Source organism: Rhinatrema bivittatum, unplaced genomic scaffold (assembly GCF_901001135.1).
Source record: "Rhinatrema bivittatum unplaced genomic scaffold, aRhiBiv1.1, whole genome shotgun sequence".
In the NCBI taxonomy this organism is placed as follows: domain Eukaryota; kingdom Metazoa; phylum Chordata; class Amphibia; order Gymnophiona; family Rhinatrematidae; genus Rhinatrema; species Rhinatrema bivittatum.
In genome coordinates this window covers 241,589-269,114 of record NW_021820466.1, presented here as the reverse complement: position 1 = coordinate 269,114, position 27,526 = coordinate 241,589, and the positions used below count along the sequence as shown (strand labels likewise).

The following is a 27,526-nucleotide window of genomic DNA, read 5'->3' as shown; positions in this document are numbered from 1 at the left end:
GCCCAGTTCTATATCCCAGCTGCAGCCAGAAACACTTCCCCGATTTATAGCCTATCGCTTCTCATCCAAGTCAGCTTTTCTCTCCTCCCTCTTTGATGCTCTGCCATGCTGAATACAGAGTGCATCCCTCCCCATATTTAATCCAGCACTCGCCAGCCCCTTACCACAAATTTAGAAAACAGCTACCAAAGCCACTAAAACTGTTTCCTGAATATCTGGATGCCCAGCTCCTGTGGCCTTGCTGGACAGTATCCAAACAAAAGTCTGAGAAAACAGGATCTGTTCATGGTGGGGCACACACAGATGCTCACATGCACAGGTACAAAAATGGGGAGTTACTCCAGATGTTGTGCATGGTCCACAATGCACACTGCAAGACCTAATGAAATTCCAACAGCTTGCCTGAAGGATTTAAAAACAAAAACCCCCCCCCCCCAAAAAAAAACAAAGGAAATAGCAAAATAGAGAATATATCAAACTTCCAACTTCAGCAAGATAGAAAATAGTTATTGTAAAAAGCATTTAGGAAACTGGATAGCTTGGGATGGGTTAATGTAGGCAGAGTCCATTACCTCTAGGGCTGGAGGGATCAGGGGATGGACGCAGGGATACAGAGCCTGTCACATCTAGGACTGGAGGGCTCAGGGGATGGGGGCAGGGATACAGAGCCTGTCACCTCTAGGACTGGAGGGATCAGGGGATGGGAGCAGGGATACAGAGCCTGTCACATCTAGGACTGGAGGGATCAGGGGATGGGATCAGTGAATACAGAGCCTGTCACCTCTAGGATTGGAGGGATCAGGGGATGGGAGCAGGGATACAGAGCCTGTCACCTCTAGGATTGGAGGGATCAGGGGATGAGTGCAGGGATACAGAGCCTGCCACCTCTAGGACTGGAGGGCTCGGGGGTGGGAGCAGGGATACAGAGCCTGTCACCTCTAGGACTGGAGGGATCAGGGAATGGGAGCAGGGATACAGAGCCTGTCACCTCTAGGACTGGAGGGATCAGGGAATGGGAGCAGGGATACAGAGCCTGTCACCTCTAGGACTGGAGGGCTCCGGGGTGGGAGCAGGGATACAGAGCCATCTATCCAGGGTGGCAGCAGTGCTTGGATGTTTGCTGAATAGATGGTATCCAGCTATCCAGAGTGGCAGCAGTGCCTGTGTGCAATGCTTGGATATTTGCTGAATAGATGGTATCCAGCTATCCAGGGTGGCAGCAGTGCCTGTGAGCAATGCTTAGATGCTTGCTAAATAGATGGTATCAATGATTCAGATGGACTGAATCAAATCACGGTGAACCTAGAAGATGTGGTAGACCTGATTGACAAACTGAAGAGTAGTAAATCACCTGGACCGGATGGTATACACCCCAGAGTTCTGAGGGAACTAAAAAATGAAATTTCAGACCTATTAGTAAAAATTTGTAACTTATCATTAAAATCATCCATTGTACCTGAAGACTGGAGGATAGCAAATGTAACCCCAATATTTGGAAAGGGCTCCAGGGGCGATCCGGGAAACTACAGACCAGTGGCGTAGCCAGAAATGAATTTTTGGCTGGGCCCAAGGTTAACATGGGTGGGCACTAAACAAAGTCTGCATTATGGAACACATAACAGCCCTATCTATGAAAAGGCAACACTACAAATATTAAATCAGGTCCTAAACACTAATTCACCTCCTATTAGGAAAACAGAACAAGCCAAGCTGCTATAGAGCCCCACACAGAAATAACTGTAAAACTATATTAATAAATGTTTCAAAACAGCTGATGAACAGAATAACATCCAACAAAACTCGTAAAAATTATTAAAAATTGCTCGGCGCGCGTCAAAGGGGCTTGCCCCTTTGTCTCGCCCCTTAGTTGCAGCCCCGAAGGAGCCCCGACCCTAACCCGGAGTAGCCACAGACAATCCTCTGCTTACTGTAACGTTCTCGGGGACCCTCGGCCTTCACACAAAGTCTAACCTACCAATCCCTTAAAAACCAGCTTCCAACTCAACAATCGACAGCAACAAACTACATCTGACCACCTAGCAGCATTCAACCAACACCAGACAACCAGCACCAGACAACACCTTTCGCCTCTCAGCACTCAACCATCTTCTCAAGCTACTTTCCCATCATGCACCCCATAACCATCCCTATCATCCACAACCAAAGATGGAAAGCACCCAAGCTCCCCACCACACCACTACACCACAACCGCCAACAGAGACTCAGACCCATCATGCTGACACCGATCACCCAATGCCTCGGCCTGGCTCTTTTCTCAATCACACTGTTTAATGCGCAATCTATATCCAAGAAAACACACATACTCAACGACTTCTTATCCGACTCTAAACCAGATATCTGTGCCATCACAGAAACCTGGTTAAAACCAACCGACACAACTCTAATCAACCAGCTTCCTATCCAGACCTACGACATACTGTCCATACCCAGACGCAAAAAAAGAGGAGGAGGCCTCCTCTTAGCAACCAAAAAAACACTAGGTCTGTCATTGCAGACATCCAACACCATAGCCAACTTGGAATTCGCTTTATTCAACTCAAAGCATCTGACTATAGCACTAATCTACGCTCCTCCCGGTCTCTTGGAATCAGACCCTTCCCCTATCATAGAACTAGCAGCAAAACACTTAAATTCAGGAAAACCAACTATCCTTATGGGAGACTTCAACCTCCACGTGGATGTCCATCCTCATTCTTCCAACTGCAAAACCATTCTCTCCTCCCTCACCCATATGGGTTTCAGACAAATTGTGACAGAACCTACCCACAAAGCTGGTCATACCTTAGACCTGATCTTTATAAACGAAGGTCTATCTTCCCACACCACTCCAACCTGCCTTGCGGTTCCTTGGACTGACCACAGAATCATCTCTTCAATGTTAAAGATCCCTGAGCCTCTTCCCCTAACAACCCAAACTATTAACATCTCAGTCAGGAAACAGTGCTCAGGAGATCACCTAAGCAAACACCTAGCCAAAGAACTAACTAATCTGGACCTCACCGACGCTAACTCAGCAACTTCATCATGGCTCAACATCACCAACAAGGTTGCAGATCATGTATGTCCCTTGACTACTAAGTCTATTAACCCGGACAAAGATAACAGAAAACCTTGGTTCACCACAAAACTGAAGTCTCGTAAACACGAGCTTAGAAGCAAGGAAAACCTATGGCGTAAAAGCCCTTCTACAACAACCCTCCTCAACTACAAATCATGCCTCAACACCTACAGAAACGAAATCCACAAAACAAAAAGAGAATATTACTCCAAAAAGATACACCACCTCTCATTCGATTCAAGAGCACTCTTCTCTTATGTCTCAGCCCTCACTAATCCTCCTGGACCAAGCATCCCAGATGACCAAGCTCTAAAAAAAGCCAGTGAACTTGCCAATTTTTTCGACAACAAAATCACAGCCCTCGTAGCCCCCCTCAAAGGGCCAACGCCACACACTAGCCTTACAAGCAACCACAGCCAGCAATCAGATACAACAACCGCCTCTCAACCCAACACTCACACAGCAGTGCTTGAATCTCTCGAACCCACTTCCACCTTAGAAATAGCAAATATCCTTAAGAAGATAAAACCGTCCTCTCACCCCTTAGACCATATACCATCAAACCTGCTGAGTTCAATCCATGACACCATTGCCAAGCCAGTGGCTGATATCATTAACTGCTCCCTCGCCCAAGGCCAAGTTCCTAAACAACTCAAGTTAGCGCTTCTCAAACCTCTACTCAAAAAACCCAACCTTCCCACTACAGATCTGGCTAACTACAGACCTATAGCGAACCTCCCTATGCTAGCTAAAATTATGGAGAAAATCGTCAACAGACAACTTTCTGAATTCCTTGAAGACAACAATATCCTCACTAACAACCAATATGGATTCCGAAAGAAAAAGAGCACCGAATCCTTATTAGCCACACTAACAGACAACATTATCTTCAATCTCGAAAAAGGCCAACCTTGTCTTCTCGTGCTTCTGGATCTTTCCTCAGCTTTCGACACCGTGAACCACCCTAGCCTACTACAACAACTATCAGTCATCGGCATCACTGGAACAGCTCTCAACTGGTTTAAGTCCTTCCTAGAGAACAGAACATACAAAGTGAAGATAAACAACAAGGAATCTCACCCCATCCAAGTCAAGATGGGGGTACCACAAGGATCATCACTCTCACCCACCCTTTTCAACATTTACCTGCTCCCTCTCTGTCATCTACTTACTAACCTCAAGCTCACCCATTTCTTATACGCGGATGACATTCAAATTCTCATCCCTATCACGGAGACCATACACAAAACCATATCCTATTGGAAAAAATGCCTCTCATCCATCAACGATCTACTAACCAGCCTCAACCTGGTGCTAAACACCAAAAAAACGGAAATTCTCATCATAGCACCAGATCAATCTACCCCGCCAACATCCATCAACTCTCCAGACACCTCAGGATATTCCACCGCACCTCAAGTCAGAGATCTGGGTGTACTACTTGACGACAAACTCAGCCTCAATAAATTCATAAATAACACCACAAAAGAATGCTTCTTTAAACTACAAGTGCTAAAGAAACTAAAGCCCCTTCTACTCTATAGGGATTTCCGCACAGTACTCCAAGCCATCATTCTAACTAAATTAGACTACTGTAATTCACTCCTGCAGGGCCTTCCAGCATACACTACCAAGCCACTCCAGATGGTTCTGAATGCCACTGCAAGGATCCTTACCAATGCCAAAAAAAGGGACCATATCACCCCAATCCTACAGCACCTCCACTGGCTCCCCATCAAATATAGGATCCAGTTCAAGACCTGCATGATGGTTCACAAGGCACTACATAACATCTCCCCCCTCAACCTAACTTTCCAGCTTCAACTACACTCTTCTAACAAACCAACCAGAAGGGCATACCAGAACAGAATGATCACCCAACCTGCAAAATCTACCCTGAGGAAACGCGCTCTATCCACAGCGGGCCCGTCACTCTGGAACTCACTACCACCGGACCTCCGCCTAGAACCGTGCCATACAACGTTCAAGGTGAAACTCAAGACTTGGCTCTTCCTTCAAGCTTTCCCAGAGAGCTAAAGCAGGAAGAACAAACATCCAGCCTTGTCTTACCACAATAATGTAATGCTCACATTGAGTCAGTTTTTTGTTCCAAGTTGTTACCTAAGTTGATCTTAGTTGTTTCTTAATATAATATATTATACTGTATTATAGTTCTTCTGTTCATTATATTATATTTGATATGTTCCATGTAAACCGCCTACCCGGCGATAGCTATATCTGTTAAATGTGAACCGGAGTGATATGTATTGTATACAGGAACTTCCGGTATATAAAAACCAATAAATAAATAAATAAATATCAATAAAATATTTCAAAACAGCAGACACATCACATAATACTCAATAATTAAAATGGCAGTCAATCAAGAAAAATAAACTTAAAATGCCACCTTTACTTACCCTCTCCAGCACCTTTCCTACTCCTTTCCCTTGAAAGCACAGACCAGGAGCAGCAGCGGCTGCTGAAGCTCTGTCCTTACTTTCCTCTTCTTTAGGGCCCACAAGTCACACACACAGGGCCGGTGCAAGAGTATTTGGCACCCTAGGCGAACCTTCAGAAATGCAACCCCTGCCCTGGATTATATATTGGCAGCAGCTCCTGCACAGCGCTCCCTCCTTTGGTATTGGATTTGTCGCAGGACCTCTTGTGCTGGTGGGAGTTTTCAACCTCCCAAAATTGTGGCGCCCTAGGCCACCGCCTAGTCTGCCTAATGAAAGCACTGGCCACCCCCCCCCCCAATTAAACCCTACGATCAGTCTTTGTCTCTCACACACACACACACACACCCCCCGGTCACCTCCCTGCCCAAACCCTGTATCTCACACACACCCGTCACCTCCCTGCCCAGTCTGTCTCACACACACACACACACCCCCACCCCCCATCACCTCCCTGCCCAAACCCTGTCTCTCACACACACCCGTCACCTCCCTGCCCAAACCCTGTATCTCACACACACACCCGTCACCTCCCTGCCCAAACCCTGTATCTCACACACACACCCGTCACCTCCCTGCCCAAACCCTGTATCTCTCACACACCCGTCACCTCCCTGCCCAAACCCTGTATCTCACACACACCCGTCACCTCCCTGCCCAAACCCTGTATCTCACACACACCCGTCACCTCCCTGCCCAGTCTGTCTCACACACAGGAAAATTATGTTTCTTACCTGATAATTTTCGTTCCTGTAGTACCAAGGATCAGTCCAGACTGCTGGGTTATGCCTCCCCTCCAGCAGATGGAGTCAGAGAGAAAACTGAAAGCACCTCCCAGATATACTGGTGTGCCACCTGCTATCCTTCAGTATAAAGTATAACAAAGCAGAAGATAGGCAAAACCAAATCCTCCGCCAACTTAGCCACTAAGGAAAAACATGGCAACTGTCTAGATCAAGTAGTAAAACTCACCCATGCCAAAAACCTGGCAAACATCAACGTAACTTCAAAAAGGCACCACCCTCTAAAAGCAAAGAAAAAGGGATAGGTACCTACCTTGTTGAAATATCGAAAAGCTATGTATAGAAACTGGTTATTGGAGCGGACTCTCCTGACACTCAACATCGGGCGGGCGTCTGGACTGATCCTTGGTACTACAGGAACGAAAATTATCAGGTAAGAAACATAATTTTCCTTTCCCTGTACGTACCAGGATCAGTCCAGACTGCTGGGATGTACCCAAGCCGCCTTAATTGGGGTGGGACCCAGAGAGTCCCGCTCGAATGACACTGCTGCCAAAAGGATCAGCTGATGCTCCCCTAACATCAATCCGATAATGACGAGCGAAGGTATGCAACGACTTCCACGTGGCTGCTCTGCAAATCTCCTGGCTAGAAATTAAACGACTTTCTGCCCAGGAAGTTGCTTGAGAACGCAGTGAGTGTGCCTTAAGCCCCTCAGGAACAGACTTACCACAGCCAATGTACGTGGATGCGATCGAACTTTTCAACCAACGAGCAATAGTTGCTTTTGATGCCTGTAGGCCCTTCTTGGGCCCCTGCCATAGGACAAACAAAGGATCCGACCGTCTGAATGCATTAGTGACCTCCAAATATCGCATGATCACTCGCCGCACATCTAGACGCTTCAAATCGGAACCGTGCGAAGACTTTAGGTCCGACGCCGAGAAGGAAGGCAATTCCACCGTCTGATGAACATGAAAAGCCGATACCACCTTCGGCAAGAACGAAGGAACCGTACGCAGAGACACGCCGGCATCCGAAATACGTAAGAACGGTTCCCTACAATACGTAAGAACGGTTCCCTACAAGAAAGTGCCTGAAGCTCCGACACCCGACGGGCTGACGCAATGGCCACTAGGAACACGGTCTTGAGCGTGAGAGGGGCCGAGTTGAGACCTTTGAGCACCAAAGTCAAATTCCAAGAAGGACAAGGGGTCTAAATGGGGGACGCAAGGTCCGAACGCCACGCAAAAATCGAGCTACATCCGGGTAGCGCGCGAGAGAGAATCCGTTTACCTTACCCCTCAAACACCCCAGGGCCGCTACCTGAACCCTCAGAGAGCTGTACGCCAAACCCTTTTTCAAGCCCGCCTGCAGGAACGTAAGGATATTCCCTACCGAGGCCCGGCGCGGTGGAACTTTAGCTGCCGCGCACCAGGCGTCAAACACTTTCCACACTCTGGCGTAGGCTAGCGTGGTGGAGGGCCTTCTCGCCCGCAGTAGGGTGGAAATGACAGGCTCTGAATATCCTTTCCTCCTCAACTGCTTCCTTTCATAAGCCAAGCCGCCAGACAGAAGCGGGCCGCCCGCTCGAAAAATACGGGTCCCTGGCGAAGCAGGCCCTGAAGATGACCCAACCTTAAGGGTCCGTCCCGCGCCAGGTTGACTAGATCCGCGAACCACGGTCTTCTTGGCCACTCCGGGGCCAAAAGAATCACTGGCCCGCGATGGGATTCTATGCGTCTTAACACTTTGCCTATTAGAGGCCACGGGGGAAACACATAGAGGAGGATGTGACGAGGCCATGGAAGCACCAGGGCATCTACCCCCTCCGAACCGCGTTCTCACCTTCGACTGAAGAAACGCGCTGCCTGTGCATTTTGCCGAGTCGCCATCAGGTCCAGACGCGGAATTCCCCATCGCCGGGTGATGAGACTCATTGCCTCGGCCGAGAGCTCCCACTCTCCGGGATCCAAGTATTGACGACTTAGATAATCCGCTTGTACGTTGTCGACGCCCGCTATGTGGGTGGCCGCTATGCGGGAGAGATGACGTTCCGCCCCGGACATTAACAACTACGCTTCGTCCGCTACCGGCCGACTTCTCGTGCCGCCTTGGCGATTTATCTACGCTACTGTGGATGCGTTGTCTGACAGAACTCGCACTGCCCGCCCTTGTACCAACGGGAGAAGTTGGCGCAAGGCGAGACGTACCGCCCTGGCAATAAATTGTCTGGGATCAACCACCAAGCTAAGCTGGAACGAGCCAGCTCCAGCAGCGGCAATTGGGCGCCGTAATCTCCTGATTTCTGGTCCCAACGGGAGAGGAGAGCGCGCTGTAAAGGACGTATATGAGCAAATGCCCACGGCACCATCTCCAGAGTAGACACCATATGACCAATGACTTGTAAATAATCCCAGGCCGTGGGCAACGGGAGAACTAGTAAGGCCTGCACCTGAAACATCAGGTTCTCTAGTCTCCGCTGAGTGAGGAATACCTTGCCTTCCAAGGTATCGAAACGCGCCCCCAAAAATTCCAACTGTTGACTCGGGACCAACTGGCTCTTCGCAAAGTGGACCACCCAACCTAGCGATTGAAGTTGCTGCACCACCGACTGGACTGCCCGCTTGCACGCCTCCTGCGACTTCGCCCGGATTAGCCAATCGTCCAACTAGGGATGCACCAGAATTCCGTGGCGTCGCAGATAAGCTGCGACAACTATGAGAACCTTGGTGAATACCCTCGGGGCTGTTGCTAGCCCAAACGGAAGGGCGCAAAAACTGGAAGTGCTCCCCCAATACTGTGAATCTTAGGTACCTCTGGTGACGTTCCCTGATCCCGATATGCAGATACGCCTCAGCTAGATCCAAAGAAGCCAAAAATTCTCCCTTGTGGACGGCCGCAATAACAGATCTGAGCGTCTCCATACGAAATCAGGGAACGCGCAAGGCCTCGTTCACTCTTTTCAAATCCAAAATTGGGCGAAACGTACCTTCCTTCTTCGGGACCACGAAGGAAATGGAATACCTGCCTGTTCTGGTCTCCTCTGGAGGAACAGGCAATATTGCTCCCAGAGCCCGTAACCTGTGTACCATGTGGGCGATAATCTGCCTCTTTTCCTGAGACCCGCAGGGGGAGATCATAAAAAGATCCCGGAGGGGACGAGCAAACTCCAACTCGTAGCCGTAGCGAACGACGTCGAGGACCCACTGATCCGATGTGACCTTGACCCATTCCTCCCAAAACAGGGACAACCGACCTCCGATGCGGGGAAGGGAGGAATGGGCCTGCGCGCCTTCATTGCGAAGGCTTTCCAGCGGGTAAGTTCTGCGCGGATCCCAGACGCTGTGGACGTCTGCCTCGAAAGGAAGGAGACCAAGGCTGAGACCTGGGGACCTGCTGTTTCTGCGGGAAAGGGGCCCCCCTTCCCATGCGAAACCAGCGTTGGCCCCGAAATCGGGACCGTACATTTCCAAAAGAATGAAAAGAACGGGGCTTGTCCTCCGGTAACTTGTACACCTTGTTGTCCCCCAAGTCTTTGATGAGCTGATCCAGCTCCTCACCAAACAATAATTTTCCCTTGAAGGGAAAAGAGGCGAGGCGCGATTTTGACGAGGCATCCGCCGACCAACGCCTAAGCCACAGCAAACGCCGAGCAGCGACCGCCGATGACATGGTGCGGGCCGAGGTTCTCAACAAATCATACAAGGCATCCGCCGTGTAAACAACCGCCGCTTCCACACAGTTGGCCTGCTCAGCCTCGGCTGGTGGAAGCTCCCCATGTGGCAAGCAATTGTTGAACCCAGCGGAGAGTAGCGCGCTGAACCATACTGCTACATGCCGCTGCTCGGACCCCTAAGGCCGCTATCTCAAAAATGCGCTTTAACAGAACCTCTAACTTTCGGTCTTGGAGATCCTTCAAGGCTACCCCTCCCGTGACAGGAATGGTAGTATGCTTAACCACAGCAGTCACTGCCGAATCCACGGAAGGGACCTTAAAAATATCCAAAGAATCCGCTGGCAGGGGATACAACTTATTCATTGCCCTGCTTACGCGCAGGGATGCCTCCGGCACCTCACATTCTTTGGACACGATCTGTAAGACCTTGGCATGTAAAGGAAAAGTCTGCGAGGGGGCCCTTAGACCTGCCATAGCTATGTCCCCTGTGGAAGTGTCAGTGTCCTGCTGCGGCGCTGGGATTTCTAACTCCTTCAAAATATGAAGGATTAAAAAGTTAAGTTCATCTTTGCCAAAGAGGCGCAGAATCTGGGGGTCATCGCCTTTGAGCGCTCCCTGAGCGTCAGAGACCTCTGTCCCTGTGCCATCCGGAGACCATGTGCCATCCGGAGACCCCTGGGTAAAATCCGGAGCTCCCGGACCTCCCTTTCCCCCTAGGGAATAAATTCTAGCAGCATCCGAACCCCCACTTTGTCCTGAGACCCAGACCGGCCTTGCTCAGGGGAACTCTGGGGACCGTAGGGGGAGGGGGTTCATCCGGCTCCCAGCCTGCCTCCGCGTCTAAAAACGCCTGATGCATTAACAAGACAAATTGGGAAGAAAAAGGCACTTTCCTTTTGTTGGATCCCCCCGCGGGCTGGTCCCGAGGGGGAGGGGCTCGAGGAGCCTCCAAATCCGACTCACGGCACGGGCTTAGGGCAGGAGGAGAGTTAAAAGAAAAATCCTCCTCCTCCGATGCCGAATCAGCAGGCTGCCGCGCGGTCAAAATGGCTGCCGGCTCCCTAACAGTGGGAGGCGGGGCTAAGGACCGCGCGGCTGCCAGCCTGCCTAATCGCTCCGAGGAAGGACGAGAAGCCATGCTGCGGGCTGCGCTCGGCCCCCGGGAGGGTCCCTCGCCCCCGGGAATGCAGTGGGAGCAGAGACCCTCCCTGGAGAGTCGCGCCCCCGTCTTGCCACAGGCCGTGCAGGCCGAAGATCGGGGCATCCTGAAGCTGCAGAAAAGGGGTGCCCAAAAGTAAGTAGCTGGGTCTGGGAGCAGTAAATTCGCGCCAAAAAAAGCTGTCGCTGCGACTGGCAAATTCGCTGGGTGAAGAAACCTCACCCCCTCCGGAGTCCCTGGTCAGCGCGGCAGGCTAGGGCTACAACGGACCGCAGCCTGTTTCCAACAGGGCTTACGGGTCCTTAATCTTTAATTCTAAATTTAATTAACTTTTTTTTTTTTTTTTTACAAATAAACAAGGCCCTCTTCAGGTTAAAACACCTGGAATGAAGCAGAGATAGATGGGGGAGGGTGACCGGACCACCGGTAGGCTTTCCCCCGGACCAAAAGGGACACAACACCGGGAAAAAGAATGAGAGCAATGCTCTCACAGCCTGCCTCTATGCTGCAGTGAATAACACGCTGCGCTGAACCAGAAAAAGGGACAAGAAACGAAATAAACCAAAACTTTTTTTTTTTTTTTTTTTGTAAACTAGTTAGAGAACCAACTAATTGATCTAGACAGTATAACTAACAAGTAATAATTAGTAAATGACACCTGAAAGATTTTTTGTCAGGATAGACAGGACCGCAGGTTATGTCTCTCAATCTGCTGGAGTCAGAGGAAATACTGAAGGATAGCAGGTGGCACACCAGTATATCTGGGAGGTGCTTTCAGTTTTCTCTCTGACTCCATCTGCTGGAGGGGAGGCATAACCCAGCAGTCTGGACTGATCCTGGTACGTACAGGGAAACACACACACCCCCACCCCCCATCACCTCCCTGCCCAAACCCTGTATCTCACACACACCCGTCACCTCCCTGCCCAAACCCTGTATCTCACACACACCCGTCACCTCCCTGCCCAAACCCTGTATCTCACACACACCCGTCACCTCCCTGCCCAAACCCTGTATCTCACACACACCCGTCACCTCCCTGCCCAGTCTGTCTCACACACACACACACACCCCCACCCCCCATCACCTCCCTGCCCAAACCCTGTATCTCTCACACACCCGTCACCTCCCTGCCCAAACCCTGTATCTCTCACACACCCGTCACCTCCCTGCCCAAACCCTGTATCTCACACACACCCGTCACCTCCCTGCCCAAACCCGTTATCTCACACACACCCGTCACCTCCCTGCCCAAACCCTGTATCTCACACACACCCCGGTCACCTCCCTGCCCAAACCCTGTATCTCACACACACCCGTCACCTCCCTGCCCAAACCCTGTATCTCACACACACCCGTCACCTCCCTGCCCAAACCCTGTATCTCTCACACACACCCGTCACCTCCCTGCCCAAACCCTGTATCTCTCACACACACCCGTCACCTCCCTGCCCAAACCCTGTATCTCTCACACACACCCGTCACCTCCCTGCCCAAACCCCTGTATCTCTCACACACACCCGTCACCTCCCTGCCCAAACCCTGTATCTCTCACACACACCCGTCACCTCCCTGCCCAAACCCTGTATCTCTCACACACACCCCGTCACCTCCCTGCCCAAACCCTGTATCTCTCACACACACCCCGTCACCTCCCTGCCCAAACCCTGTATCTCTCACACACACCCCGTCACCTCCCTGCCCAAACCCTGTATCTCTCACACACACCCGTCACCTCCCTGCCCAAACCCTGTATCTCTCACACACACCCCGTCACCTCCCTGCCCAAACCCTGTATCTCACACACCCCCGTCACCTCCCTGCCCAAACCGTGTCTCACACACACACACACACACCCCCGTCACCTCCCTGCCCAAACCCTGTCTCTCACACACACACCCGTCACCTCCCTGCCCAAACCCTGTCTCTCACACACCCGTCACCTCCCTGCCCAGTCTCTGTCTCTCACACACACACACACCCCCGCCCCCCGTCACCTCCCTGCCCAAACCGTCTCTCACACACACCCGTCACCTCCCTGCCCAGTCTCTGTCTCTCACACACACCCCCGCCCCCCGTCACCTCCCTGCCCAAACCGTCTCTCACACACACCCGTCACCTCCCTGCCCAAACCCTGTCTCTCACACACACCCCAGTCACCTCCCTGCCCAGTCTCTGTCTCACACCCCCCGTCACCTCCCTGCCCAAACCCTGTCTCTCACACACACCCGTCACCTCCCTGCCCAAACCCTGTCTCTCACACACACCCCAGTCACCTCCCTGCCCAGTCTCTGTCTCACACCCCCCCCCCCCGTCACCTCCCTGCTCAGACTGTCTCTCACACACACCCGTCACCTCCCTGCCCAAACCCTGTATCTCACACACACCCGTCACCTCCCTGCCCAAACCCTGTCTCTCACACACACCCGTCACCTCCCTGCCCAAACCCTTTCTCTCACACACCCCAGTCACCTCCCTGCCCAGTCTCTGTCTCACATCCCCCCCCCCCTGTCACCTCCCTGCTCAGACTGTCTCTCACACACACTTTGCTTAGAGCCCCAGTGCTGTGTTCCCCTTTAATTTCGCAGTGGCAGATTTCCTACTGCTGCCGCTGCCTTCTCAGCCGCACTGATGCAGCAAACATTTATTTTAGAAACATATGCCACAGCACTCAAGCCTTTCTTCTGTCAGGCTATCCCAAGGCTCCCGCGGCCCATCTGCCTGCTTTTACGGCCGCTGGGAGCTCCAATTGCCCCATCTGAAATCAGCAAGGCTGAGTGCCACTTTTACTTTAAATGCGGTTTTGCCGTGCTCACTGGGGGAAGGAGGAGACTCCACGGAGCAACCAGCCTCTGCATGCTCACTTCGGGGACTCCCTACTCTATCGCGGTTCCTGGCACGGCTGGCCTCTTCTTTGTGGCTCTCTGCATTTCAGCACTTGCAGCCCGTGGCTTGAACACTGCCACTCCTCCCAGCCCGATGCCCCCCTTCTTCCTGCCCCACCAGCCAATCAGAGACTTTCTCCTCCCATTGGCATGGAGGAGGCTTACGATTGGCCCGGGGGCAGGAGGAAGGGAGGAGGTTTCCCATTGGCCCGCGGGGGCAAGAAGAACTAAGGAGGCTTCCAATTGGCCCAGGGGCAGGAAGAAGGGAGGAGGTTTCCCATTGGCCCGCGGGGGCAGGAAGAAGGTAAAGGGAAGTGTTACTGAGGCTGTGGGACACCGGGAGCCGCAACACACCAGCTGGTTTTAATTTTTTTTTCTCCCTTGGGTGCCTGCTGATACTGCCTGCTTTTTATTGGCTGCAGTGTCTTGCAAACAAATTTGGGTGGGCCTGAATGGAAAGTGGGTGGGCCACTGCCCACCCAGGCCCACCCGTAGCTACGCCACTGCTACAGACCGGTTAGCCTGACTTCAGTGCCAGGAAAAATAGTGGAAAGTGTTCTAAACATCAAAATCACAGAACATATAGAAAGACATGGTTTAATGGAACAAAGTCAGCATGGATTTACCCAGGGCAAGTCTTGCCTCACAAATCTGCTTCACTTTTTTGAAGGAGTTAATAAACATGTGGATAAAGGTGAACCGGTAGATGTAGTACCACGGATCAGTCCAGACGCCCTTCCCTGTTTGTCTTTCTTTTCTGTCTTCTCGAAGCTTGTTGTTGCAGATTTGCAGATGCTGATACTTCATTCTTTGCAAGAATACTGAGCAATTACACCGGAAGCCTTGGTTGTTCAAATACCAAGTATATGCAAGAGCGAATAGGTATACCATGTCTCTTACATTATTCTACAGTTGCTCCATTGAGCTTTATGGTTACTTGCTTGATCCTATTCTGGTTTTGTTGTTTTCTGCTTTGACAATGGTTCTACTGAAGGGTTACAGGATAGGCTCTGTCCTCATATAGGATAACCCCTTTCAGTTTTGGTCTGTCTCCACTGTTATGACCCTCAGCGGCGGTAAGCCGCAACTGGGACTAGCTACTCACCAGCGCGGCAGACCGCTCCGCTCAAGGTGAACGCCTCTGCATCGTTGGGTTTGTTCTGCAGCAGCTGTTTCTCTTAACATGGCCGCGGCGTTGGCCGTCCTCCTTGCTCGCGGCAGACTCCGCCCCCGCTGAGCTTCCTAGGGCCGCGCGCGTGGCAAGAGCCGATCCTTAAAGGGGTCACGACAGGAAATGGCCGGACACCTTCCTGTGAGCTGCTACTGGGATTGAACTATTTAAAGGCTGGGTCAGCATCTCTGACCTCGCCTTGACTTCATCTGGGCTCCTGTTGGTGTTGTTCCTGAGCTTGTTTCTGTTCCTGTGCTTGACTCCCGGACTGGCTGCTGAGTTCTCCTCCTGGTATTGACCCCTGGACCGGCTGCGGAATACTCTCTGAACCATACGACCTGCTGGAGGCGCCTGTTTCTCTTAGCTCTTTGGTTCTATTTCCCTTCCACCCCCACCATTAATGTAGAGAGCAGTGATGGAGCTGCATCCAAGTGAAATATCAAGCTTGATTAGTTAGGGGTAGTAACCGCCGCAATAAGCAAGCTACACCCATGCTTATTTGTTTTACCCAGAATATGTTATTCAGCCCTTATTGGTTGTTTTTCTTCTCCCCTGCTGTTGAAGCAGGGAACTATGCTGGATATGCATTGAAAGTGAAGTATCAGGTTTATTTGGTTTGGGGTAGTAACCGCCGTAACAAGCCAGCTACTCCCTGCTTTGTGAGTGCGAATCCTTTTTTCTACATTTCCTCTTGCTGTTGTAGCTTAGAGCGATGTTGGAGTTGCAGTAACCATGTGTATGTTTATTGAATAAGGGTATTATCTCCAGGCAGTAGCCGTCATTCTGGCAAGCCACCCACTCTTTATTGACGGCCTCTTGATTTTATGGATCCACAGTGTTTATCCCACGCCCCTTTGAAGTCCTTCACAGTTCTGGTCTTCACCACTTCCTCCGGAAGGGCATTCCAGGCATCCACCACCCTCTCCGTGAAGAAATACTTCCTGACATTGGTTCTGAATCTTCCTCCCTGGAGCTTCAAATCGTGACCCCTGATTCTGCTGATTTTTTTTTCCTACGGAAAAGGTTTGTCGTTGTCTTTGGATCATTAAAACCTTTCAAGTATCTGAAAGTCTGTATCATATCACCTCTGCTCCTCCTTTCCTCCAGGGTGTACATATTTAGATTCTTCAATCTCTCCTCATAAGTCATTTGATGAAGACCTTCCACCTTTTTGGTCGCCCTTCTCTGGACCGCCTCCATCTTGTCTCTGTCTCTTCGGAGATACGGTCTCCAGAACTGAACACAATACTCCAGGTGAGGTCTCACCAAGGACCTGTACAAGGGGATAATCACTTCCCTTTTCTTACTCGATATTCCTCTCTCTATGCAGCCCAGCAATCTTCTGGCTTTAGCTATCGCCTTGTCACATTGTTTCGCCGACTTCAGATCATTAGACACCATCACCCCAAGGTCTCTCTCCTGCTCCGTGCACATCAGCCTTTCTCCCCCCATCGAATACAGTTCATTCGGATTTCCACTCCCCATATGCATGACTCTGCACTTCTTGGCATTGAATGTCAGCTGCCATATCTTCGACCACTCTTCCATCTTCCTTAAATCCCGTCTCATTCTCTCCACTCCTTCCGGCGTGTCCACTCTGTTGCAGATCTTAGTGTCATCCGCAAAAAGACAAACCTTACCTTCTATCCCTTCCGCAATGTCGCTCACAAAGATATTGAAAAGGACCGGTCCCAACACCGATCCCTGCGGTACACCGCTTAAAACCACTCTCTCTTCAGAGAGAGTTCCATTTACCATCACACATTGTCTTCTGTCCGTCAACCAGTTTGCAATCCAGGCCACCACCTTGGCACTCACTCCTAAGCTTCTCATTTTATTCACCAGTCTCCTGTGCTGGACAGTGTCAAAAGCTTTGCTGAAGTCCAAGTAGATGACATCGAGTGCTCTTCCTTGATCCAATTCCTTGGTTACCCAGTCAAAAAAGTCAATCAGATTTGTCTGACAGGATCTTCCTCTGGTGAATCCATGCTGCCTCAGGTCCAGTAATTCTCTGGACTGTAGATAGTTCACTATTCTCTCTTTCAACAGTGACTCCATTACTTTTCCCACCACCGAAGTGAGGCTAACCGGTCTGTAGTTACCAGCCTCTTCTCTGTTCCCACTCTTGTGAAGCGGGACCACCACCGATCTCCTCCAATCACTCGGCACCACTCCCGTTTCTAGGGATCTATTGAACAGGTCACACAGCGGACCCGTCAGCACATCTCTAAGCTCCCTCAGTATTCTGGGATGAACTTCATCAGGCCCCATGGCTTTGTCCACTTTCAGTTTCATCAGCTCTTCCCATACATTTTCTACTGTAAACGGATTTTCATCTACTCCATTCCCCTCCAGTTTCTTGTTGTGTAGAGATGGTCCTTCTCCAGGGTCCTCTTTAGTGAACACAGAACTGAAGTATTCATTTAATATTTCTGCCATTTCTTCGTCTTTCTCCACAAATTGATCATTTCCACCTTTCAATTTCACTATACCACTTTGAACTTTTCTCTTTTCACTGATGTATCTGAAAAATGTTTTGTTACCACTCTTTACCTCTTTGGCAATCCTTTCTTCCGCTTGACTTTTTGCAGTCTTGATTAATTTCTTCGTCTCCCTCAGTTCCACCAGATATTCTTCCTTGTGCTCCTCCTTTTGGGATCCTTTATATTTCTTGAACGCTGTTCTTTAGCCTTTATTTTGTCAGCCACCTCCTTTGAGAACCAGATAGATTTCAATTTTCTTTTGCTTTTCTTTACATTTCTAACATATAGAGCAGTTGCCTTGGCGATTGCTCCTTTTAGATTGGTCCACTGCTGATCCACATCTCTCTCGTTCTCCCATCCTTTTAGTTCTACTTCCAGGTACTTCCCCATTTCCTCAAAGTCTGTGTTTTTGAACTGTAAAACTCTGGTCTTTGTGGTTCTTTTCCCTATTCTTTTATTGATATTAAACCATACCGTTTGATGATCACTGGTGCTGAGGTGGCTGCCCACCTTGACATCGGAGACATTATCTGCATTAGTGAGCACTAAGTCAAGTATAGCTCCTTCTCTCGTGGGTTCCAACACCATTTGTTTGAACAAAGATACTTGCATGGCATCCACTATCGCTCTACTATTTTTAGTTTCTGCAGATGGGATTTTCCAGTCTACATCTGGCATATTAAAGTCTCCAACGATCACCACTTCTCCCTTCTTACCTATCTTATGGATGTCTTCAACCAGATCTCTGTCCAGCTCTTCCTTTTGGTTTGGAGGCCTGTAAACCACTCCAATAAAAATGGATGCCCCATCTTTTTTTAAGTCGGCCCATAGTGCTTCTTCTTTGCCCCATCTTCCTTGCAGCTCAGATGCTTGGATGTTGTTTCTGACATAAAGAGCCACACCTCCCCCTTTTCTATCCACTCTGTCCTTCCTTAACAAGTTGTAGCCTGGTATTGCTGTATCCCAATCATGAGATTCTGTGAACCATGTCTCTGTGATAGCAACAATGTCCAAGTCCGCCTCCAGCATTAGGGCTTGCAGATCTGGGATTTTATTACCCAAACTACGAGCATTTGTGCTCATAGCTTTCCAGCTTTCTTTGCTCAGGTTACTGCTGTTCCTGGACTCCTTTTGTGACCTATTTAGTTGAGTTTTGTTATCCACTTTTCTCTTTGCAAGGGAAGAGATTAATGCCTCTGACAGTCATCCATCACTGTGAGCTTTTTCCTTTGGTTTCTGATTTGGAATTTCTGTATGCATTGGGTTTTTTCTCTCTTTTCCGATAACATTTCAATCTTTTTCTCAAGGACTTCTTCAGAATTTAATACGGCATTTTGTACTTGTTGCACTTGATACAGTGTGTGTCTACGGAACACAGGTATTATTCTACCAGAGCCCACAGTAAATCTCTTTTTTCTTGAGTTTTGGTTATTCAGTGGTAAGTGGAAATTAATTCCTGAATAATGTACCGTGGCTGAGACTCTCTTTATTGAAGCTAATTCAGCTTTAAAGTCATCCAGCTCCTTTTCCAAGGTAGAGAGTTTTGAACAAAAGGGGCAAGCCTTAAGTTTCCATATGATTACCCTCAATATAAAGGCTCCACAGCAGTTGCATTGAATAGTACTCATTTAGGTAAGTTATTTGATTGGTGCACCTAAGGAATAATCAATTTACTAATTTATCTGGTTGCCTATTATGAAGTTAGGATGACTACATTAGAAATACAAACCTAGGGGTGGGTGGGAGTTAAACAGTTTACAGCTAGGTCAAGCTGGGTAGGGCAGGACACTTTCTGAAAGTTTACTTGTCCTTTAGCTAGTAAATGATCCCACAGAAACAGATTATAATGACAGCTATATAATTAGAGAGATACTGGGAATTTTTTTTTTTGTGTGGGTTTTTTGAATCTTACAATAATCTAATATCAAGAAACCAAACTGATTAGTATACAACACTGGAATAGAAAGGGATTTGAAATCACAGAGCAGTTTTCTGCACAGAATCAAACCAATATCAAGGAACCACAGATTATAATACTAGAATAAAAAGGGATTATGAAACACAGAGCAGTATTTCCAAAAACTAGTATCTTATCTGCACTGGAACAGTTGGCTCCTCTCCTGGGCTGTGCACAGTCTGTATTGTTTCTGCTGGCTCACAAGTTAGCTACCTCTAGCCACTGAGTGAGCCACACCCAAACTGGCTATACCTGGACTCTTCTGGATCTGGTCCTCTAGCTAGTAAATGTAAAGATCCTGGAACTGGTCCTCTAGCTAGTAAATGTATAGGATCCCACAGCACTTATAAGCCCAAAATGAAACAGTTTACACCTAGGTCAAGCTGGGTAGGGCAAGACACTTTCTGAAAGTTTACTTGTCCTTTAGCTAGTAAAAGATCCCACAGAAACAGATTATAATGACAGCTATATAATTAGAGAGATACTGGGAATTTTTTTCACGGACCCTTCTTAGACGCGGTTTACATTTGCATGAAATTATAGTTCAGGATTGAGCGGTAGGTGAGCTGCACTGTGCGTGCGGCAACCGCGGGTGCGCCGGGCACTAACGCAGCTCTTCCTACCACTCGGTACTGGATAGACCTGATAGTTTGCCTTGCACTGCTTTCCCTCCCAAACTACAGGGCAAAAAGATGAATGTACACTTAAAATAATATAACTAAACATACCAAAAGCTTTTTTTCTTTTCGAGGGGAAAGCAAAATGTTTGTTTAATTTGCTTGAGTGCTTGTGTTCCCTAACTTGTCTGTGCTGGAATTATTCTCTTATTTTTAGCTAAACTAAGTGAAGTTTCTGGAAATTCCTCGGCCCGTCCTCCTGCGGATCACTGTGCAGACGGCTGGTTCTGGTACAGAGGGAAATGTTACTTTTTCTCTGAGGAGATCAAAGACTGGGATGAGGCCCAGAGCTTCTGCGCCTCTCACAGCGCCTCCCTCGCTCACATCGAGACCCGGCAGGAACTGGTGAGTGTGAGGGGGTCCCTCCCACAGCAGCCTGGGGAGGAGATGCATTCATTTCCAGGGTAATGGTAGGGCTCCTTGGTATTAATAAATCTTTTGGTGCGGGAGGTTTTTGTGTCTCCTGTATCCTCCTTTCCAGCTGCGGCTCCTGGGCTGTGCAGTCCATCCTGCTCTTCACCCTCATTCTTCTTCCTGTGTCTGTAGATAATTTGTTTGAAAAGTAGGCTGCTTAATAAGGGAGTAGGTGGGATCTGGTGGTTTATTGGACTGAAGGGCAGGTCAGCCTGGATGGAGCATGCAGAGAAGTCAAGCAGGATGATTTCTGATGAGAAGTGGATGGGGAAGGCGTGAGGAGGTGGGCAGTACATGATGGGCGCTGAGTAAGGAAGTGACGTGTGCATTATGGCTTCCTGATGAGAGCCAGAGGGAGGGAGCATGGAGAGAGGTTGTTCAGGCTGGAATGAGCAGTCCGAGTTACTTCTGTCCCCTATGGGGAAGCTCAGCTGTGCCTTTAATATGAAAGTGCAGGCTGCATGGAGCTCCTCCCTCTGATAATAAACACTCATATGAAGGAGACGCTCTGAGTCGTGTTTTTATTTCCTCCAGAATTTCACCGTGCGCTATAAAGGTCTCTCCGATCACTGGATCGGTCTGAGAAGAGAGCGAGGGCAGCCATGGAAATGGCCGGATGGATCGCAGTTCAATAACCTGTAAGTCACAGAGAGTCATTTTCAAAGGGACTCCAGCGGCTCGGGCGCTGCTTTATCCACAGACACATCGGTCATTAGAGAGCTGCGAGCAATGCGGGCGCTAAGTTACGTGCGAGCCACACTGTATGCGAGAGTAGGGGATGGAGCCTGGGTGGGGCTGGGACTCGCACGTCTAATTTCTCCTTTTATAAAACATCTGCATAAGTTCTCTCCGCATAACTTAGCACAGCAATTAGCAGCTGTAACTGTGTGTGCACGCAGTGTTATAAAAGGAAACTTGCACACACAAGTCCACTTTGAAAATTGGAGTAACTTGAGCTTATTCTAGCCAGGGCCCCTGGTCTCCCATTCAGCACATTGCTCCTCTCCTGCCCAGCAGCCTGGGAGGAGAATCATTGATTGGGAGTGTGAGAGGCCCCTGCGCCCCCAGGATCCCCTCCCTCACCCCCTCGTTCAGGTAAGCAGGAGGCAGCCTTGCATCGCCTCTGGTGCTCCTGATTCTCCTATCCTGCCGGGCCTGAGCCTGGAGCCTCTGATTCACAGCAAGACACGCGGGGCCCGATGGGAGAAGAGGGAGACATCTGAGGGGCTGCAGGGCTGACCGGCCCCGGCTCCTGTTTAACTGAATGAGGGGTGAGGGAGGGGATCCTGGGGGGGCTGCAGTGTGACTCGGCAGGGGGAAAGGAAGGAGGAGAATCTACTAGAGATTGGGGAGGAGGGCGCGAGGGACAGAGTGAACCGGAGGCAGGGAGAGGGAGGGATGGTGAGAACTGGGGGAGGGGAAGGGAAGACGTGAACTGGGGAATCATGGGGATGGAGGGAGGGAATCTGGATGAGTGAGGGGATTGGGTGAGGGGAGAGAAGGGAAAGGAGGGAGTGGAGGTAGGATTGTGGGGCTTGTGGATTCCTTCCTTCTCCCCTCCTCTTCCATCGTCAACCCTCCTGTTTCCCATCTTCCCATCACTGATCCTTCCTCCTCCATCCCACTCCTCACCCCCTCGTCTCTCCCCTTCCTCTTTTCTTCCCATTCCCTCTCCTCCTCCCAGAATGCCCCCTCCTCTCCCTCCTCCTGCCTAAGATTCCTTCTCTTCAGCCTCTTCTCCTCCTATTCCCCGGTTCCTTACCCTCCTTCCGGCCCCCATCACTGAGATCTCGTTCTCATCTAATAAAGAACCAAATAAATTAGCTGGACAGAAACGTCACAAAACAACTTTATTGTTAGAAAGTAAAAACATTATTTAAATTGGAAATTTATGCAAATGAGCCATACAATCTGCCCCAGGAAATGGGGGCTCCGGTTATAGCCTGAAAGTGTATGCAGCTTGCCACAAAATTCCCCTCTAAATGCAGAAGGTGGGAGGGACGTGAGGGAGCTTTCTGAGTGACTGATCGTCGCCGGCAATGCCTTCCTCCCCTATGATTTGGTGGTCGCTCCTTGCGGCCCTGCAGACTCGGGGAAGGAAAAGCTTCGGGTCGAGGCAGCCGGTGGGGGCTCAGGACAGTGGGGGTGCAATAATTTCTGGGTGGTAAAGCAGCAAGAGCCTTTCTATCCAACCAGTGTAAGTGGTCCGGTCCTTCTAGTGGGGTCAGCTCCCCCGCAATCCCACCGCTGCCAGCCAACGTTAACCAAAAGCTCTATTTTTTGATTCAATTCTGCCAGTAATGTCAGAGTTTTACATTTTCACATTTTTAGGTCCCTTGAAGTCTTCGCTATCTCTCATTATTTGGTTCTTTATTTTTTTTGTCTTTAAAGTGTGTTCAAGGTTCCCTTGCAGTGACTTTTCTCTCTGTGTCTGTTGCAGGTTTCCCATTATGGCAGAATCAGATTGCGCTTACCTGAATGATGCCAGTGTCAGTAGTGGCAACTGCCACATGCACAGAAAATGGATCTGCACCAAACCAGTGCATTCACCTTTTTAAGAGCATGGACGGGTCTTTGCAAACGCACATCTGTAGCTGCCTTTCCTGCCTTGCCGGGCTGCTGTGCTGTCTTGAAAGTGACTCTCACAGCGTGTCTTGTGTTTTCTTTCCCAAAACACAGCCAGAAAGGCAAAATACCCCATCCCAAGGGCTGCGCTGCACTGACGCGACCCAACAAGGTCGAAATGTGTGTGAACAAAACCCAAAACTGCCTTGATGTTCCTTCACTCCATGTGCATGGATTACCACCTCCCCCAGAGATGATCCCATCCTGGATTTGCCCCTCCACATGCTTGGAGCTGTTGTCTTATTCTTTTTGGGAGCATCATGTGTGAAATAGTTCTTTCAGGATTAGATCAACCGTTTGTTAAACTTACTGAAGTGGTGACCCCGTTTGCATTTGTAAATGGTTTCAGCCTTTGGATGGCTACCAAGGCAGATTTTAGTTCCTGTTAATCACACGGTAGAGAGAGGTCCCATTTCACATTGGATCACCAGATGGATCCAGTGGCATCTGAAACACACTGCTGCTTCCTCAGTGTCTGTGCAGAAACCCAGGGAAAGGAAACCCTGCACCTTGGGTTGCCAACTGTCTTCAAGTCAACCCAAACAAGCTGATCCAGTCCTGGTTTTAGCCCCACTGTGGCATGCAAGGAAAACCAAAATCTACATCTCCGTGCAGGCTATGGGGTAAAACCAGGACTGAATCAGCCTATCCTGAAAGAAGGGAGGCAGCTCCAGATGTGGTATTTATGGGTATAATATGGAAATGGTTTATTTCTTTGGTAGCAGAAGCAGCTTCCCTGTGAGTCGGGAACTGAAAAGCACAGGAAGGTTGATCTGTTCTGATGCGCAGAGCTGCCAGGTTACCCAGTTCCAGGAGGGAGAGTTTTTAATGTACATCCCACTGCAGTCCCTGATTCTACCCATTGTAATCAGGGCTACAGGATGGGGATGGCAGCAGTCCAGGCCTGGCCTAAAATCCCAGCCTGGAACTGGGTACCTTGTGCAGAGCAGTATGTGTGAATGTTGATATGGACCACTTCATAACCCGACTGTCTGGAAAAGACCCTTCTATGCTCTTGCTCGTGTTTTGAGACAGCTGTATCTTTTCTCCAAGAACAAGCAGGATGGTAGCCTCACACATGGGTGACATCTTCAGAAGGATCCCAATGGGGAAACCTTATCTCAGAGTTACTAGAACTCTGACTAGGCACGCTGAGCATGCCCTATACCACGTGTCCACACTGAGCCATGTGTCTAGGCTGAGTCCCTCTCCAGTCGCTTCTTTTCCACGGAGCTGTAAGCCTTCTGGTGTCAGCGAGCTCACTTTAGCTGTTTTTTGGCCTTGTGGAAAACTTTCCCCTCGTCTTTTTCTTGTGGTTCCAATGCCAGGTCCCTCTCATTGCTTCCCCATAGTGCTCCCAGTCAGGGTGTTCGGTGATTCTGGTAAGTTTCCTTTCACACTCTATTCCCTTGCGATGATGATGCCTCGTTGACCACCAGCCATCGATGCCTGCCGTCATTGATCTCGCAGCCCTTTTGTTTTATTCTGACATGCCCACGTCCAGTTTCATCAATGCTCCCAGTGCCCTAGCACCATGCCCATCACTGATCCTCATGAGATATGTCTCCTCTGCCTGGGGGCATCGCATGACTTCTGGGCTTGCCGCTTATGTGCCCAAATGACATTGAAGGGACATTGGCTTCGACTAGACAAGATGAAACAGCTCTTCGGGTCAAATAAGTTCAAGCCATCGGCATCTGGCATCGATGGACCTGGGAGCCACACCGATGGTCACTGTGCCATCGACATCAGGACTATCAGTTGCGTTGGTGCCTTTGGCAGATAGGGGTGCCAGAGACCGACCACAGTCAATCTCCTCCAGGCCAAGGACATCGGATCTCTCATCATCAGCCTTGGCACTAGGCAAGGACCGGGCCGGTACTTTCAAATCTGGAATGGGGGATATCTTTTCGAATTCCACCTACCCAAATTGTCCTAACCACGGATGTATCTACCCTCGTGTGGAGAGCACATGTAGATGGGCTCAGCACCCAGGGTCTCTGGTCTGCTCAGGAATGCTCTTATCAAATCAACTTCCTGGAGCTTCGGGCAATTAGGTACACTCTATGGGCTTTCAGAGACTGGCTGTCCAACAAAGTTGTCCTTATCCAAACTGACAACCAGGTAACCATGTGGTATGTTAACAAGCAGGGAGGCATAAGATCATACCTCCTGTGTCAGGAAGTGGTCCAGATCTGGTTCTGGGCCCTGTCCCACGAGATGGTGCTCAGAACCATGTACCTGGCCGGGATGGAGAACACGATAACAGAGTTGTGCCTTCAGACCCCACTAGTAGTCCCTGGACCAGGGGGTGGCAAATTGGATATTCCACCTCTGGAGGAGCCCGGCCTTAGATCTGTTTATGTCCCCTTGCAACAGGAAGGTGCCTCAGTTCTACTCCCTGTACAGGTCAGATGGCAAGCCAGTCTGACATTATTGGGGTGAGGGTTTCCAGTATACATATCCTCCAATTTCCTTAGTGGTGAAGACTCTCTTGAAGCTTCATAAGGACAAGGACTATGATCCTCATAGCCCTGCACTGGCCAAGACAGGTCTGGTTTCCATTCGTACGGGAGTTGAACATCCAGAGACCAATCAGTTTGGGGACTTCGCCAGATCTCATCACTCAAGGTTGAGGTAGGTTGTGGCATCCCAATATCCAGACCCTGTCGCTCACAGCCTGGATGTTGAGAGGTTAGTCCTGCAACCACTTGATCTTTCAGAGGATGTCTCGGGTCCTGGTGGCTTCTAGAAAGCCTTTCACTACAAAGTCCCTATGGAATGAAGTGGAAGAGGTTTTCCTTGTGGTCTGAACAGAAGGCTCCAGATCCGTTCTCCTGCCCCTCACAAAATCTGCTTAATTGCCTTCTATACCAATTCCATTAGAATTCACCTGAGTGCAATTGGCGCATACCACCAGGGTGTAGATGGTACACCCATCTCTGTACAGCCTATAGTTACACATTCCATGCAGGGCATGCTTCAGCTGAAGCCTATCCTAAGGCCTTGTGCTATGTCCTGGGACCTCAGTGTGGTGGTAGCTCAGCTGATGAAAGCTTTTTTTCAGCTGCTGCACACCTGTGACCTGAAGTCCCTGACCTGGAAGGTCCTATCTTTGGTAGTGGTCACCTCAGTGTGCAGGTTCAGTGAGCTTCAGGACCTAGTGATCTATCCACCGTACACTGTTTGATCATGACAGTGTGGTCTTGCATACATACCCTAACTTCCTGCCTAAGGTGGTGACGGATTTCCATCTTAACCAGTCAATCGTCCTTCTGACATTCTTTCCCAGACCCCATTCGCACCAAGGCGATCGAGCACTGCACAGTTTGGATTGCAAGTAAGCCTTAGCCTTCTATCAGGAGCAGACAAAAGCCCATAGACAGTCCACCCAAGTTTGTATTTCTTTTGACAAGAATAGGATGGGTGTTGCCGTTGCCAAACAGATACTATCCAATTGGCTAGCAGATTGCATCTCCTTCTGTTATGCCCAGGCAGGACTGCATCTTGGGGGTCATGTCAAGACTCATTATGTTAGAGGCATAGGGTCTGTGGCCTACTTGTGAGCAGTTCCCTTGCAGGAGATCTGCAAGGCTGTGATGTGGAGTTCTCTCCACCCATTCAGATAGGACTATTGTCTGGACAGGGATGGTTGACATTTTATTTATTTATTTAGAAGCTTTTATATACCGATGAATGTTGGGAACATCTCATCGGTTCACATAAAACAAAAAAGTAGCTAAACGAGCTTTACAGAGAACAAGGAACAATGTACATAAAATTGATAAACAGCGAGCAGTGTAACATAACATACAAGGGGGGAACCACCTAAAGCGTAAAGAAGTAAAAGCAATTTACAAGGTACATGTAGTCACAAAAATAACTATTTACAGGTAGGATGTCAAATTACATAGCTAATTAGATAATTAAATACAGGCAGAATAAGTAAGAGGACTAAGGAGGGAGGGAAGGCTGTTATGAGAATGCTTGTCTAAATAGGCAAGTTTTCAGATTCTGCTTAAATATTTTTGGCGAAGGTTCCTGCTGCAGGAAGGGAGGGAGTTTGTTCCATAGGACGGGTCCAGCTAAAGATATTGCCCGAGCTTTAGTGGATCCAAGTTTAGATTGTTTAGGTGAGGGAATGTTGAGGATAGCTCTGTGTTGTTGCCTTATTGGTCTGTTTGAATTGTGAAAG

The 27,526-nt window shown here is 49.5% G+C and overlaps 1 protein-coding gene across 1 annotated transcript in view; it reads left to right on the top strand.

Annotated features, from left to right (window-relative positions):
• LOC115081652 (C-type lectin domain family 2 member D-like) overlaps positions 1–26,680 on the top strand; it is a 37,168-nt gene extending 10,488 nt beyond the window's left edge. Inside the window, exons 3-5 of the mRNA XM_029586073.1 lie at positions 20,450–20,637; positions 21,241–21,344; positions 23,147–26,680. Coding sequence (XP_029441933.1) covers positions 20,450–20,637; positions 21,241–21,344; positions 23,147–23,264 — 410 coding nt within the window. The 3' untranslated portion in view covers positions 23,265–26,680. The remainder of the gene's footprint in view (positions 1–20,449; positions 20,638–21,240; positions 21,345–23,146) is intronic.
• Positions 26,681–27,526: the final 846 nt, after the last annotated feature.